Below are 17,677 nucleotides of genomic sequence, written 5' to 3'. Positions count from 1 at the left end.
AGCAGAATACGACGTTTATGCCAACCCTTTCAAAATAAACTTTTCTGAAGGCATTATTTAGAGCACCTAAACACAGCCAATCCCTTCTTACCTTGTTTAATAAATAGCGGGCAATACTCTAACCATGCTAAACATTAAATTTAGGGCAGGGCAGTAACACAAGCACCTCTTTGTTAAAGGTGGAGGACTTTGTGAAAGAGACGATCAAAAGCAGTGCAGAGCAGGTCTGGACACTGTCTCAGAAATGGCTGACAAGTGAGGGCTATAAAGGTAGCGAACCTTAGCCTGTACCAACTGCCCTCCACACCACAGGAAACTAAGGAGAACAGGCATGCAGGGATTTGTTAGTATTTGATGTTTGATGTGATCTTAAGCAACATGGTGATGTGATGAGAAAAAAAGGCAATCCAAATATTACTGATTCTAACTGATACATTAATTTCCTTTTCAACAGTAATGTGAAACCTCAAATTATGTTTCTATGTTCGCTACAGTTTACTGAGAAAATTAAGCAGCTACATTCTTTTGCCATTATATCATACATGGATGTGATTATTCCTTTATAGACTTACAGAAAAATACATACAGGTGATGTTTGCTTTATTTGGATGTCATTGAATACCAACTCCTTCTCCAGAAATCTTAATGTTATCACACAGATATCATGTTTATCTATGCTACAGTATATGCCGGAACTGTACAGAGAAAGTAATTGATACAGTAGTTTACAGTTTGCTGCTCTATGAAACCAACCTTTGTAGAATGAATATTTCAGAGCTGAGTAGAACAGAAACAATTATAATAACGTATCAGATTTTGGTACCATGTTAGTTTAGGGGTTGCAAATGACTTTATGATTACATAAATGATTAATCCTCAAGGATACATTGATAAAGCATCTAAAAATCAGAAGAATCTGAGTTTTGTTAATAAACATCCACTTATTAAAAGGAACAAGTTCCTAGCATGTTAAAACTAAGTGGTTATTTATTATTGTTTAGAATAATTTACCAATGGAATTGATGATTCCTGAAATGTGTCTTGTACTTCAGTAGTGTTTAATGAATTAGAATCAGTTAATAAAGGAAATTATAAATTTAATGCACACTAGATACTTACACTCTTTTCCACTGTGCACTTTATTTCCTGTACACAGAAACAAGTTATAGACATAAGACCTTTTTATCCCTTTTGTGCTCTTTAATATTGTTGTCAGAATATTTTTGTATGTTAATCCAACGTAAGTATTTTCAGTTATGCAAATTAATCAAAATGAGTTAATAAAGAGAATCACAAAAGAAAAATAAAGAAAATAGAAAGAAATCTATTTTTTTCCTAAATGTCACCCCAGTCAGGCTTCAGGTACTTTTAAGATACATTTATCAGATGGTTTTCATGTTGTTTCTTAGCTGGTTTAGTGCAGTAAAAACAGAACTACACAGCCATTCTAATCCGCCTCTGTGGTGCAGTGAAGACTCAAATCAACCTTACAAAAGCTCATAGGAGGAGGAATATTTTAAGAGAATGTGTGTAGCACAAACTCAATCCTAACTGAAAACAGTAACAGCCAATCACAACAAAATCATCTGTATCTGTCACTTAAGATATTACTAATCTACAATGCAATACAAAGCTTTCAAAACAGTACTTAAGTTTCACTTTTGGCCTAATTTAACAATTTATTAAAAGCAATTGCACATCCTCAATGAAAATGTGAGCCACAAGCATGACTGTTGGGATCATTTTTGGTTACAATCCCATGTGCTAAACAAAGGGATCAATAAAAAACACATTCGTAACACAGTGTGTCCACTATTTATGAGAACAGAACATTTCTTACATTTAGATTTTATTCTGTAAAACTGCAACGTTTTTGAAACATTTCAAAATGTCAGTTCTAAAATAAATATTATCTTTTGTTATCAGCGTTTTGCCACCCCCCTGTTGCAAAACATGAAAGACACAAGAAAGAGTGATACATGAACAGGAATATTCTTGATATTGTTAAATTAAAATGCACATTAAACTAGCTTTCCCTGTACCAAAAATATTGAAGTCTGCCTTCATAGAATGATATGCTGAAAGCAGAAAATGCTGTTTTGGCAGCATTTCAGAATAATTTTTCACTTGATGAAATTCGGAAAGTCTAAAATTCAGAAACTTGTCAGTGAGTTTTCACTTCGTACTGACACAAAATTTCACAGACATTGTGTGTACGTGTGTGTGTGTCAGGGGGTGCAACTGGAAATGCAGTAAGAAATATATTTGTTCATCAGTACACCTGAAAGAATCTAGAGACACATTTTGGGTTACCATTGCTTCATACTCTATGATGTACTAGATTATGGTCCATATAGCCCAAACGAAGTCAGTTGTGCATTATATTAAGGAATTTCATAAGAAATGTATGAGTCTTTTGTAGCCCTAAATCTTTAATTTCTTTCCCTTTTTTCTTTTGTCTTAAGAAAGGAAAAATTATTAGTTTGTATTTTGTCAGTCTAAGATGTACATTTTTAAACCATTTCAGAATAACACTAAATAAAATGCTTTAATATATGACACCAACAGAATATCTTCTTAAGGAACACACAATGTAAAACATTATTTGTAAAACTGTCATTTTGTACAGTACTGCTTTTTTTATTTCCCCTCCAGATGCACCAGTTTCAACACCAAAAAAACTACAAGAGCAGTTGTAGAAAAGATCTAAAGACAGTCATGTAGTCCTACTGTACATTTACCCAAAACAACACTAGATATTTATTAATCTCTTAATAAGGCTGAAGCAATTATCTAGACTTGTTCCACCAGGAAACAACAGAGTTCTGGTGCGGTTCTCTTGACACTAAAGGAAAAAAATGGTGAAAGCCATGCAAATAGGACCGCCTCTATTGTTTCATGTGCTTATTCTGTCAATGAAAGCAGGTTGAGGCAAGACATCTAAATAGGGACTCTGGGTTCAAATCTGGCATGGTGCCTAGATGGAAGTACTTAAAGTGATAGGCAACATATATCCAAATGGCAAAACACTGTATTCCAGTGATAGACTTTTCCTTTTTGCCAACCAGCAGCATTGATTTTAAAATATTCATACAAATATTCTTTGAAGACATCTGTACTTACAATTTGTTGCTCAAAATCATGCTTTGAATGATTGTTCAGAATAAACATACAGTATAAATAAAGAATGTAGAACAACTACTGTTAGAGAATGTGCCATTTTACCTCATAACTTAATTTACAATAAACATATTTCATACATAAATTCCACATCTTAGGAATTGGCTTAATGTTTATCTTATCAAAGGTTTATCAAAATTCTGTAATAAAACATGAACATTTAATATATAGTGTAGCATTGTAACATTGTTACATTTAACTAAATCATGTGAGCACATCAATTTAAAACATATGTCTCCACTTTGTAAAAACTAATAACCCAGCCATGACAGTCTCAAATTCCTGAAAATACTTTCTGCAAAGCTTCAGAGTGATTAATGAATCCCACCCCACCCATTTCTAAAGACTAAAAGGACATGTATGTCTCACTGTAAATAACTTGAGGTAGGTTGAAGTTTATAATGAATTCCAAACAGCTTAATAGTCATCACTCCAAGCAGAGAAGCAGAGTTCAAATCAAGAAAGTAAATGACATGTGTCATTCGGTTTCCATAAAACAGTTAACTTTGAAATATATGAATTTTGTTCTGCTGTGCAACAAACAAAAATCACATACTGTAGATAAGCAAGTCTAATTCTAATTAAAATGCTGGTTTGGGCATACTGTTGGTTGGTACAGAAATTCACATAGTACTGTGCTGTGTTTGAATGGGTTTTTAGGTTGTTGGTGTCTATACTAAATTTTCTGCATATGGAGATTTCTTCAAAATCCTCAGCTCTATTAGTTTTGGCTACAGTGGTTTTGAACCAATCACCAGAAAGAAAAATTGCATTTTCACAATGTACAATTCATCTACATTACGGATTTCACCTTTATAAACGTGTGAAACAATGTATCTGCTGCAACTGAAAATTTGAGGATAGGCAAACTAACTTCAATAAAAATCATCCTTATTTACTAAAATAAACAATCTCTTACCAGGAAAATCCTTAAGGGATGAAACATGTCAATTTCGTAATGACATGGTTACGATTTATGTTAAAAGCATCCCTTTAACTCCATTATGAAAGAAGTTTCTGCTGTAAACAGCGACATTTGTCATTTGTCTGACACAAATGACATTTCCCTCAAAAGGCATGTATGTGAAATAGGTTACTAAGTAAAACTAGGCGTATCCTAGCCCTTTCAAGAAAGAATTGCGTGGTTTGATGATGGTAAAAACAAAGTAACCTTTAAAGCAGGTTTGGCTTCCTAATCTACCAGCACTAAATATAAGCCCCTTTAGTAAACAGCCTGTTATATTTGGTCATAGATCCAGTTACAGCACAGTACATATTTGTTGTATTGTGCATTATCAGAAGTTACTTCCCAATATGATAAACAGTTATTGGGAGCTGAGATATTTAGACTTTTTTTTAAATAGGGTGAATGAATGCAAAAAAGTAAACATGTTACTCTAGATCTGGACAAAAACAAGAAAATTGGATGTGTCCACGTATTTAAAACCCTCAAAACTTTTGACAACTCAATGTACTTCCTCAGACATTAGTAAAATATTAAATGGTGCAAAATGGAAATAATGGGGAAGTGCTTTTAAAAGTGAGAAAAAAGGAGCCATGGGATTATGGAACTAGCTACCCGACCATGTTGTTGAGAAGCCACTTCTTCATTTCAAGAAACGGCTGGATAAGATTTCCAGAACAATTTAGCTACTAAACCCCAGATGAAATAAATGAGCCAAATAGCCTTGTCTCATTTGCAAACATGCCAATGTAAATAATGAAATCTGTTTAGTCTGTTCCTGGGATTGAGGGGCAGTCATATGATCGGCGTGGCAGTGTTCGTTTGACCTGAGTATGGGTGCGTTTCATTCCTGTGAAATGGAACAAAATATTAAAAATATAAAGGACAGTAAAAAATCAGAAAAGCCCTGACCACATTAGTGCATCTATTATGCATTTTATCCGAGCTTTGGCCTTTTTGATGGGGCAAGTTTAGAAAATTGGTATATTTGTGATAATACTTTGATTAAAACACCACAGAGTTTATCAATTAAATACTTTTTTGTAAAGTGACTGTTCTACACAAGTCCTAGTGACTATCGTTCTATTATTAAGTGAATGTTACTTGAATTCTTCTGTGTGTAGTGTTCCACATGCCTACACCATAAACACAAAGATTGTTTCTCAAGAGACCAAAAAGTGTTAATATTGCTGTCACACCCCTAAAGAATACTGCAGAACTAAACTGAGACTGAACTCGCACTGACTCTTCCAAAAATATCTTTCATTTCAGTCCTTGAAATAAAGGCATATTTATGAATTAGATTCTATAATGCACAAACAATAGTTGTACAGGACCCACAGCTGGTGACCCATAAAATAATTATTGTTTAAGTTAAAAATGGAAACATCTACGCATTGTTAGGATGTGAAGAAAGAATAACAAATGCTTGCACATTAGTAGAAACGTGAATATAAGTAAATATAAAAGCATGTCATGCTATATCAGTAAAATACTGCAGGGCATAAATGGTAATTATGTTTAGCTAAATTCAAGACTGACTAGAGGATAATATAGGATAGTTCATTAAGGTCTTTTCACACTTTAGTATTAAGATGCAGTCACATACATGAACTTGTGCTTCTCACAGAAGAAAACAACAATTGAAAAAAATACCATGTTCATGAATCAGTCGGAAAAAAGTACCGAAGTGCTACAGTTAAATTCGCAAACCCCATACTGTTATTTTATACTAATTTCTAGAAAGAAGTCTGTTCTGTGAAAAAAGATGGTTCTGAATTTTATACAGTCAGAGTAAAGTATATTAAGACTCTGGTGTGATGTATGTATACCACAATATGAAGCGTCGACTACAAATGCTTTTAAGAAGTAAGAGAAAGAGTCAAGAAATGCGTCTATTTCTAAGAAAATGTTTTACAATGATTCTCTTACACACAGCAGACGACTAATAAAAGCTGGGGTGAACAGTCTAAGTACGAATACTGCAGCTAAAATGGGAGCTAAATGGAATTAGTCATGGGAGAGTTTAATGCAATCAGCCCACAATAGGTATGGCTGGGAGTGAATGGAAGAAACTCCTAAGTCATGTTTAGTCCTGGAAAAGATCTTAGATCATTTAGCCACTAACAATAGGATGGGCCAAATGGCCTCCTATCATCAGAAAGTTTGCTCATTTCCTTAATGTATTTACACTGGACTCTAAGAGATTAGAACTACCTATTTAGCTACACAGCTTTTAGATCCATGCTTTGTGTGCTTTAAAAATTTTTTCATTGGAAAACAATATTAACATGCCCTTACTGAGTTACAGTTACTAAGCCTGTCTCACCTGAGCCTGTAGTGGCATTTTTAAAAGTCAGATTGTGGCATAAGGTCTTGCAAAAGCATTGTTTCACCTAGGAGTGGCTACTGTGACAAATCAGTTTAATTAGGATTAGAACACATAATATGGTGAGATGTAAATTGGTTAATTTATACAGTCGATCACAATCTTCGTCTTAACAAAACACAGCGATGGGGAAAAAATGATCTGTGCTAAATTCTGAACTTTCTATTAAAAGCTGCAAGCTAAGTACTGTATAAGAAATGAATAATTACTGGATTAATACCATTATCTCATTTAAGAGAGCAACACTACATGCTAATTCACTCTGGCCTGCTGCTGTACATGCATGAAAGCAAGCTAACTAACCAGAAGCACCTGGCTGGATGCAGGGAGTCCAATCCTATAGGGGACTGCACTGTGCAATTCAGTAGCAATATTCTGCTATCAGACAGCACTCTGCTATCTGGAACTCATTATGGCTTATCCTGTGCAGAAGAATATATTGAGGGGACTCTGGTGAAGCGGGTGGGAGTGGACAGTTACAGCACACAGTTTGAACTGCACAGAAGATACTGCTGTTGCTCTGGTATTTATCCCAGTTTCAAACAGAGAGGCAGAGAACCTGGAGGAATACCCACCCCCCTCCTCCCCCCTACATCATCTGCCAATTAAAGAACTCAATGCAACCAGAATGTCAGGTGCTGGAGGAATGGAAATATCCTGAGGCGCAAGACTACTGTTAAGTCTGTAATTAGAATGCTAACAGCAGGATCAAGCTGGGGAGGGTGACTGCGTCTGCATCCGCGGTTTGAACATAGAGGTATGGGGGTGGGAGTGGCTGGCAGAGGGAGTGACTGCCAAATGTGCAGAAGGCAAGAGGGAGACTGATTGGTGCGTGGGTGGCCAGTGGTAGCAATCTTTAACCATCGTCAGCTTCAATGTGCCTTCAATTAAAAGCAGAATGCCGCAGAAGATTTTTTGGGCCACTTATTCTGAAAAGAATGAAGAAGTCAGTTATCATTTCCAATCCCATATGATTTTCCACCATGTGAAAATATAACGGAACTATCCAGGTTTCTCACACTACCATGTGCGTCTACAGTAGAAAGGATTAGCCTACTGTGCGACGCTCAAGGGGAAGATATGGAGATACCAGTTAGTTTTTGCCTCCTGTTTTTATGCCAGGTGTTGATATGCACACACACATACAACTTCTTTTTCAATGGTAACCCATCTGAACACAGCAGAGCTCTGCATCATCTGCATAAGAGAAGAATATCACCCTTCAAGGGAAGGATCAGGATACAGAGACAGTATTAGGATCATTAAAACATGACAGAGATCGTCCCTCCAATGGTAGAGCAGTTATTTTTCATGACACTGAAACTATGCCCGTGCAAGTAAGATTTTTCAACATTTTTACTCCATTAATAAACTCCAGAGAGTGAACGCGACGTCTCACAAATCAGTGCAACAGATTTGTCCTACTCATCCACTTGAAAATATATTTTTTTGACAAACTCATATCCAGAATCCCATCTTCTGTACATCTCCTGAAAGGAGAACATGCTGTAAAGGTTTGAAAACGTGAAAATGTGGGTATTTGATTGAAAAAACTGAACATTGAAGGGACAAAACATCTTAACATTTGTAGAACAGAAAGGGATACGGTAAAGGCATAAGAATGACACAGGCTGCATGCTGCACACTATTAGAAAAAACAGCTTCCCGTTCAAATGTTGTTTATAATTCAAAGTCATTTACTGGACACTTCCTGTCTGTCCCTTTTGAGTGTTTGAATAGACATTAAAGAAAAAGTACAGGAATCTTTTATATTCATCTGATGCCAGTAGAATACTCGCTGAGATCAGTGTCTGTGTGGAGGAGGTAAGCTTGTTACAATCTGTGAGTGGGCGTATTAGTGTGTCGATAGGCCCAGTAGACTTTACGTGGCAACAGAGCTTGTGAGTAGGTGGGTGTCACTTAGATTTCACACTTTCGGCTGAGAGTTCCTTCTACAAGTATTGAGAAGTAGTCCACAGAGAATGTACTGCTTCAGTTTATAAAAAAAAGTGTAGGATAATTTAAATAGCTGTGTGCAAGTGTAAATGTATGTGTGTGTGTGGGGGGGAGGGTGCTGTCAGATGTTTAATTTGTACAATAATCTGTATATTTTATAAATTAACCAATGAAGAGTGGAAACACTTGTCTAAATCAAACTTAATTCTCAGCGTGAGCTCTACTATGAGAACCTAACAACTATTGGGAAGGTTACAAAAAAGAAAAGGGAACTTGTAGCTTATTTCAGCCTTTTCTTCTGAATATTTGTTATGGCCTCTCTATATGAACATTTAAATTTTTAAGGAAGTGAAATCTTTTTTATAATTCAGGACCCATAGTCATACAGGGTATATTCTATACAGCTCTTTAAATATAAAAGAACATGATCCCCCACAGATACTACATCGCTTTTCCACTAATCCAAGACAATAAGGGTGAAAGGAAAAAAAATCTCCTTGTTTCTATTGTGGTTCCAGTAAAAGTCTCTAGCAGGAGTATGGGGTGAGCCAATGACTTGATACAGGCTATACAACTTTGCCCATGCCTGAATGCCCAGTGGAGGCCCAAAACTGATTGAATTGCTTTTGGGTGACTTAGTTTAGGGATCCCTGTGTGTAATGCAAAACTGACCCCACAAATTTATTGGTGGAAGCTGCACTGACCCTGGCCCTGGCTTCTTCTGCCTGGAGTCTGGAACATTGAGTAGCAGGGTTGACTCCAGTTGGATAGTACAATATTTGAAAAGTGGCATATGAAAAGTGAAACATAGCAATTGTAACCAAAAAAAGACCCTATCAGGAAGATGAAAAAGAGCATTCCCTTGGCATACTGCTATTTATATGACCGGTGGTCAAAATTATGATGTCACCCTGAAAAGCAGACATAAACAGCTTTTTGCATCACTGGAACTACCCTCCCTGAGAAAATGAAATCCACCTAATACTCCTTATTTTGCTGTATAATGCTCAAATTTTAGTAAAGTGCCAGCAATCATGAAAAATAGAAGGTTAATTATGCTAATGTATTTCATTATTATGTTGAGATATGTGTCTGATTTGAGATATGTGTTTAACTTGAACAGCTCCTGCCCTTTTACTGCAGTTAGACTGTATATACAGTAGTATGTGTATAACCTCTTTTGTTACAAAAGCACAACGGTGCTGCTCACCTACCATAAGGGCCTTGTGTAGTGAAAAACTGAGTAATACCCTTATTTGTCAGCTGATCTTACTTGGGCCTGGAACAGATGTGGTGGTAAAGTGTGTGAGGAAGAGATCCTCACTCCTGCTAACTTGTGAGACACAATGGCAGTTGGCTTTGACCATCACATCAGTTATTGACTTCATTGATTTGAAGTTATGGTGGCATGGTGGCACACTCTGGGGCCCTGGGTTCAATTCTGGAGGTGCTATGTGTGTGGACCTCCCACAGTCCAAAAACATACTGGTAGGTTAACAAGCTTTGAAGAAAAGTGTCCCTGGTGTGAGTGCCCATTAGTGTCTGTATGTGCCCTGCAATGGACTGGTTAAAATGGTTAGAAAACTGATGGATGAATAGATTTGAAGGCTCTAGTCATGGTGGATTTTAAACTGCAGGGTTTTTCAGGATCAGGAGATAGTAACACTGGTCAGCTGAGACAGGTGTGTAAACTGGCTACACTCACCTCCCTGAGACACGTATAGATGGGGCAGACCAGTACCCTGAAGGGCTCCCCTGCGCTGCTCCGCATGGTCCCGAAGACCTCGCACAGGAAGGTGATGAAGCCCAGCCAGCGTTCCACGTCTGACTGCTGCAGCTCGTCCCGGCGGCTGAAGTCCTTCTGGAGACGGACAGACAAGACAGTACAGTCAGCCGTGCAGCAAGATCATAGAGCAACAGGCCGGAGGAGTTGGCAGAACCTCTGCACCTCCCCCACCCTGGCCTTTTGGATCATGCTTGCTTTAGTATTTCTGTCACTGCTCAAGCCTTTCTTATTGCATTTCAATACACTGTCACCACAGATGGGAGCTTTAAGATGAAAGAATCTAAGAAGCTGACTGTAATCAGGTTTCCCAAGCAGTGGTGCACAGTTGTTTTGCGCTGTCAGGATACTACAGGTTAGTCATCTAGGTTAATGTTAGGTAAGTGCAACAGCTCCTATGACGTCAACAGGACCGCAGTGCATTTGTTGCTCCTCCGATCAGTGTTAACTCTCCTCACAGGCACTGTGGGGCCTGGAGTGTGTGAAAAGGTCAATGGCTCTGAAATACGAGCCATTATGTCTGAGAAGCACATCTGCCTGTTCTTGTTATACCCTAGTAGATACAGGAAAGCAAACTCTTCCAAATTCAAATTATTTTATAAATCACTGGAGATTAAAAAAAATAAGACAGGAACAAAGAACTGATGCTGATCAAAGTTTCTGCTGAGGAGTGAATAGGTAACTGCTCTTTCTTAGTGCTCATTACATCTGTTCTGAGTTAAAAACCATAAACATAAACCATAAAACTTCCTATCGTCATTGCCAGGCTTTGGACCGGTCAGTCTGGCCTGAAGTAAAGCACTGTCCTAAATGCCTTTTGCATACTCTCAAAACACGTTTGTGGAGTATGGTCAACCACATCTACTAAAGTGTGAATATAGCCTCCTTTTAACTATGAGGTGAAATAAAACAGGGGTATTAAGTGTTGTTTATCAAATGTGCTCATAAAAAAATAGAGAAGCAAAGCTATTTAAAGAGGCACCAGACCTGAGGATCAATCAGATAATCAGAAAAGGCTTTTCAAAACTCAGTTAACTCAGGTGACGAGGAAAAGAAAAAAAACAATTGTTATTACTAAAAAATGGACAAAGAAAACAGAAAAAAAAACAATTAAAACGGGTTGCTTTTGCCATATGACTCCACACTCACTACTCCATGGAGATGTATTTTGAACACTGCTGTTATGACAGAATACTATATTTTTCTGCACATGGATTTTGATTTCAAATCTTAAAAGTTTCAATATATTGCAAAGGAACAAGTAATAGGTTTATTCCATGCTGAAAAGAGAAGAAAGAAAACAACGTTTCGGCCGTGGAACCATCATCAGTACTTGCCCTCACAACCTGAAGAAGGATCCATGGCCGAAACGTTGTGTTTTCTTTCTTCTCTTTTCAGCATGGAATAAACCTATTACTTGTTCCTTTGCAGCCTACGCATTCTGACGCAGCTACCCACCTGAACTGTTTCAATATATTGTTCACTTTGAGAAATTCATGGAAATTAAGAATTGGTGGTGTGATGAACTATTATCTGAAGACAGGCTCAGCTCTAACAAGTGACAGACAGAAAATGGGTTTTGGCCACAGGATGTCTAGTTTAGTTTAGGGCAACATACTGTGTATGTAGTGGTGGTTTCTTCTGCTAGCTAGTCTGCACGCAATGTGAAGAAATGCATGCAATGAGCAAGACTGATCCAAATTAGATCAGTACTTTCAATCACCAAACAGACTGAGATTTGAGATATGTTTTTCTTTTTGTTTCCGTTACTTAACCTCAATTTATGTCTGACCTAGTGTCCACAGCTGCATTGTGCAAATATTGGGAGTTTTTCTATTCATCTTTATTCATTAACAAATAGCAAGAGATATGCAGTGAATTTGAAAAAGGGAAGGAATTACTGATCTGCCAAATTTAATCTAAATTTGAGCAGATTTTAATTTTTTTTAACCTTAAAGAATGTTTCAAAGAAACAGCTATAACATATACTGCCTATTACCATGAAACTGAAAGTTCTTTGATTGTCTGAGGCTGACTATACTGTACATTAATTTAATAATGTAACAAGATATACTTTTATTTTCATTTGTCTTTTTACTGAATATAACCGGAAAAGACAAATCATTTTTATAAATAACATTTGCATGTACAATAGATTCGACAGCAGATCCCTGTGATATCTGTGAAGTTTCTCCCAACATTTCAGGATGAGGCTTCAATGTTTCAGTTGCCATTAGAATATCTCAGGCTTAATCTCCAGTTATCAAGCAGAAATCATCCAATCATGAGTAAGAAAGCTGAAGCCTATTGTGGTCATCCCAAAAGCTTGCTGACATTAACTGAGCAGGTGCACTGGGCAGAAAGCCTCTGGAGTAACATGGCAGGTGAGGAACATATTTGGTCTGTCTCTTTTGCTTCGGATGATGTTCCAGTAGTACAATTAGGCTCTTCAGTGAAAGAAGTCATAAGCAAAAACATATTACTTTAGTGCTATAACAGGGTCAATGAACTACCCAAGGGTCTACTTTGTAAACAATACCAGCAACAACAAAAATGTAGTATACAGCTCCCTTTGTCACTTCACAAAAAAGCTGAACCAAGTACAACCTTTTCCAAGTATGGCATTTCTGCCACAGGACACAGGACTACAATAACAGTGAACAAATGGGGGTTAAGACGTGGGATAGCATTTAACTAGGGCACATTTTAATGAAAGTACTTGCCTCTGTTTTAAGATGATGAGTGTTAAGAGGGAACAGAAGCAAAGCAAAGAAAAGGGACAGATTATTCACTTTGAAAAGAATCCAAGGAAATGCACCCCCAAAACGTATGAATGTGGTAAATATTTTATCCACCAGTTAAAACAAAATATTAAATTACTTCTTCACTGTGTGGTCTGCATAAAGGACATGGATGCAGAGACAAATCTCTACTTCAACCCACTTTAGGTGCTTAAGCTCATGCGCTGAAGGAACTGGACCAGTGAAAAACCTAGTTCTGCTGTGACAGACCTCCCCTGTGGAGTGTGGAATTCAGTGGGTGTTTTTCTGTGCTTAGCTACACTCTCTCTCACCACATCCGGAGAACACAGGCTCACAGCAATGGGGAGAAATCCCGCCGACAGCCCTGTGAACCTTTCGTGTTAAGAAAAAAAAAGTACAGAAAAGAGAGACAAAAAAGAATGGAGAAACAAAAACACACTGCGTAGCCAGCCACATGCAGCCACAAGTGCTACATTGTCAGTCTGGAACAACTTTAGTCAAAGAGGGAGGTTCAAAAGCTATTGTTTCATCTCCTTGAACAGATCTGAACAGCAGTCCCACTGGGCACTGGAGTACACAAGGACTGACTCAAAGCCTACCTGTGCTGGACGCTCAAAGAGCAGCAAAATTCCAGAAAACACGTACAGGAGTAACGAAACTTGGTGGCAACTGTCTTGTGAGCTTCCTTTCAAGGCAATCTGAAGCGAAGCTTTTCATTTGCTGCTGTCAATATCCTGCATTCTGAAACTGTACAGCATCTGTATTCTTAACATTAGTTTTATCAGCTTGTTCCTCCTACACATCCTGTGTTACAGATCAGCACAAGTATCTGAAAACCTGTCTACCTGCCAGCTTTTTCATAATTTGTTTTATAAATCAGTTATTATTAATGAGAGAAATTAAAATATAGCTAAAAGGCCAACGAAGCATCTGCTGAAATGGATGGTTTTTTTTTCTCAATCCAAGTATGTTTTTAATTATTCTGTTATGGATTATACAAGTTATATTACCTAACAAAACAGACAAATATACTCTTAAACATGTAGATAATTTTTTTCAGGTCCACTATTAGAAAAATAACACAAAACAGTGGTGAAAATGCATTTCTAAAGCTTGTTATACTTATGTATTGCCAAGCTGACCAACCTTCTTAAGAATGTTTCAGTTTCATTCTTCTTTGCTCGTTATACCTCTACCACTCACTATACCTCTCTTGTTACTTAGGAAAGATATCAGGCTTTGTGTAGCTAAAGAATGGATTTCTGTGGGCATTTAATTACTGTACAGGCCAAAGAATATAGTACTATCTGAACAGAAAAGGTTGAACTGAGGTGGTGTAGGTTAATTATTAACACTCACAATTTTGCTAGCTAACTTGTTTCCTTGTTTTTCACCAAAAAGGAGTAATTCAACTATTCTGGATCTTTAGAAACTGGTGATTTAAATTGATTTCCATTTCATACCACACCCCCACAGTGATACAGGCGATTCAAGACCTGCTAGAGCACATGCTGTGAGCCTCTTCTAACTCTACAGAATCAAAATGTAAACCAGAGTGTTTTTCGGGCTCTGGTGGAGGAGCTCGCGCAACACAACAACTTGGCCATATCTTTGCAGCAGATTCATGTTCTTGAGCAAGTGACACAGCCAAGAGTTGAACTGGAGATTCCCAATCTGTAGGACTGTGCCATTAAGGAGCATTATACCTGTAGGCTTCTCTAGAATATCAACCTCTGTAGATATGGGAACAGCTTACTTTCTCAAAAAATTTTATTATTAGTTTACCTAACAGAGATAGAAAACAAAACAAGTTGCTGTAGCCCTTGAGGAACTTGAGGTGATGAACAGTTATAAGAAATGAGGAATCATGTGGCAAATTTCCAAGTAATACAATTAAGTTTCAAAAATACAATTTTGTATCTTGCAAAGGAACAAGTAAAGATTTATTCCATGCTGAAAAGAGAAAAAAAGAAACATAACATTTTGGCTCTGGAGCTGCCTTCTTGACCTGAAGAAGACTCTACAGCCAAAACGTTATGTTTCTTTTTTTCTCTTTACAGCATAGAATAAACCTTTACTTGTTCCTTTGCATCCTACGCATGCTGACACAGCTACCTACTTGAACTAATTTCATATCTTGTTGTTAAACTGTACACTTAATGCAGTTTGTTTAAAATTACCTTGCAGATATCACTGAAGCTTTTTGTTATGATTTCCAAAAACTCCAGTTGAATAAAGCAACTTGCATCCCTTTATTAAAGCATTCAGCTCCTTTTTTGCTCCTCAATTCCTTTATCTTGTGAAGTCATTAACAACTGATTAAAAAATAAGCAGGAAAAACATAAGACTCCAAATACAGTACTTCATGTTTAATGAACTGCATGCAACTAGGAGAATAAAGACAGAAGTTTCACATTTATTGGATGAAGTAGGAAAAACAAAACTTTTAACAAATAAAACACTGTACCACATCCCCATGAACCAAATCCAAAGTCTCTAGTTTGGCATGGAGCTGTACTGCCCTACTGCATTGTTGTAAAATGAAATCAAATCCCTTCCAGTTCCCAAGAGACAAAATTCAAACTGCCCACAGACGCTTCCCTAATTCTGATAAACAAGTGTCATGAAGGATAAATTAGAACTGAGCTATTTGCCCTACAGGTTGGAAGAAAGAGGCCAGAAACAGAAAATAAAAAACCCTTACAGCGAATAGAAATTAAGATACATCTGTATGAAGGCCAAAATCAATCAAGTAACACTGAGGAAAGACAGAAGACTGGCTATCAAACACTATAAAAAGCATCTTTAAACCATAGTCCGGTATTAATGTTTTAATTTTCCATTGTTTACTACTTTGTGCAATACAGAAGACAAAGTTTCTCCACTACAATTAACTGTGTGCACTGGTAGAAAAACATATCTGGGTTTATCAATATTAGTAACTGCTCCATAATGTGTTAACTTGCAGTCCTGAAGAACTATAGAATCAAATAAAACTAAAGCACGGATGCTTGAAACATTTGTGAAAATTAAGAAAAGCAATTGAATAATACATACAGTACATCGTCTCCAAAACAAGAAAACCCTTCACAATAAAACAGACTAGACAGTTTTCTTTAATACTTTGTAACAAGTCCTTCCCCTTCAATATTATGCAGCAATAGTAATGTTGCTGGTGGTGACAGCAATGGGGGAAAGAAACACAACTTTTCTTTAAATCAAAAGAAGTTTGAAAACATTTTATCTTTACAGTCTAGGGTTGAGGCTGCTTTGTGGCTGAACAAATTTGCTTTTTATTGTGTCAAGAAAATTGTGATTAGAAAATGTGAATCATAAAGCAAAAGGAGATTTTAAGACGTTACAGCTGAAGTGAAAGGGAAGAGCTTCTTTGTAATATTGTTACAAGCAAGAGTCACAGGCAGACTCCAATGGATTAAAAAAGAAATGGAAAAAAAGAAATGAAAGCAAGCCTGTTGCCTCCATTAACAGAACAATGGAAGTCCATTCACATTACAAAAAGGCTGTCAAAACTTAGATCTCCATACAATATAACTCTCCAAATACTGAGCCTGTTTTAAAATTTCTTTAAAACACCACAACCTGAAGATTTAAGAAATTGTTAATCTGGTTCAATTAAGACAGGAGTAAGGTGATTTAAGATGTTAAGGGCAGGGCTGGGATGACCACAGGGTCTTTCACAACTAGGACTGAGGCCCTGGTCATTCCGGAACATCAGAGCAATCACAATTTGCCAACATGGCATAAAGCTGGCAGAGAAGAACACTTCGGCAGTGTTTCCACAACTCATGAAACTGAAATGATGTTCATATTACTTAAGTAAAATGTCCCCTAAATATCGGAAGCCGTCTGCTAGGTAATCTGTGTAAGTGAAGATACATTTACAAACTAAACTGCACGTTATTTATTCCCAACCTGAAGTCCAGCCAACACTTCAAGCTATTTTTATATGTAATAAAATTATCAGAGTAGTTCTCCTCTATTGGTGTCATATTATAGACAGGTAGGATGCTTCTATAGCTTTTTGCTGAACTGTGTACTCCATCATTTCCAACTCTAAACCTAAACTGCTTTGATGGACTTTATTTCCACAGTTTTTATCAGTATTCCATTGTAACCTTCTTGTTTGTAGGGATTATATCTTTAATGCTTTGGAAAACTTGAGTTAATTTTGCTGTAGAGTAGAGCACTTGAAAATGGGCCTATAAATGGACAAATAACAGAATCCCAGAATTTAAGGCTTATTTTAAAATGTTTTCAAGGCAGAGTTCACTCTGTGCACACAAAGAGGGAAGAGCCAGCTGGCTCCGCAATGAGGATAATAATTGCACCCATCAGAATGCAACACTTCCTGTGAGCTCCACATTCTGTACGCCAAGATACAACAGTGTAGAGGAATGATGGAAATAAGAACAGCGAATTACAAATAACTGCGCTTGCATCAGCAGAGAAAAAAGAATGTGACTGCACTTGCTCCCACTGCCATACTGTCACCTTAGCAGCTCCAGCAATATACCTTGGACATACTTCAGTGAAGTGGTCTGTGTGGTATACATAGAAAAAAACATTTTACACAAAGCATTAAAAGCCAATGTATTTCTATAGAAAATGTATGTAAATGTACC

General features: G+C 37.1%; 1 protein-coding gene across 3 annotated transcripts in view; it reads right to left on the bottom strand.

Moving 5' to 3' along the window:
• ctif (CBP80/20-dependent translation initiation factor) overlaps positions 1–17,677 on the bottom strand; it is a 140,725-nt gene that overhangs the window by 18,228 nt on the left and 104,820 nt on the right. For all 3 annotated transcript variants that reach the window (XM_088628981.1, XM_088628982.1, XM_088628983.1), the window contains one exon: positions 10,195–10,350. In XM_088628981.1, coding sequence (XP_088485107.1) covers positions 10,195–10,350 — 156 coding nt within the window. The remainder of the gene's footprint in view (positions 1–10,194; positions 10,351–17,677) is intronic.

Source organism: Lepisosteus platostomus, chromosome 4 (assembly GCF_059453375.1).
Source record: "Lepisosteus platostomus isolate fLepPlt1 chromosome 4, fLepPlt1.hap1, whole genome shotgun sequence".
In the NCBI taxonomy this organism is placed as follows: Eukaryota; Metazoa; Chordata; class Actinopteri; order Semionotiformes; family Lepisosteidae; genus Lepisosteus; species Lepisosteus platostomus.
Note: the sequence above shows the minus strand (reverse complement) of the source record. Positions and strands in the feature narration are given on the sequence as shown.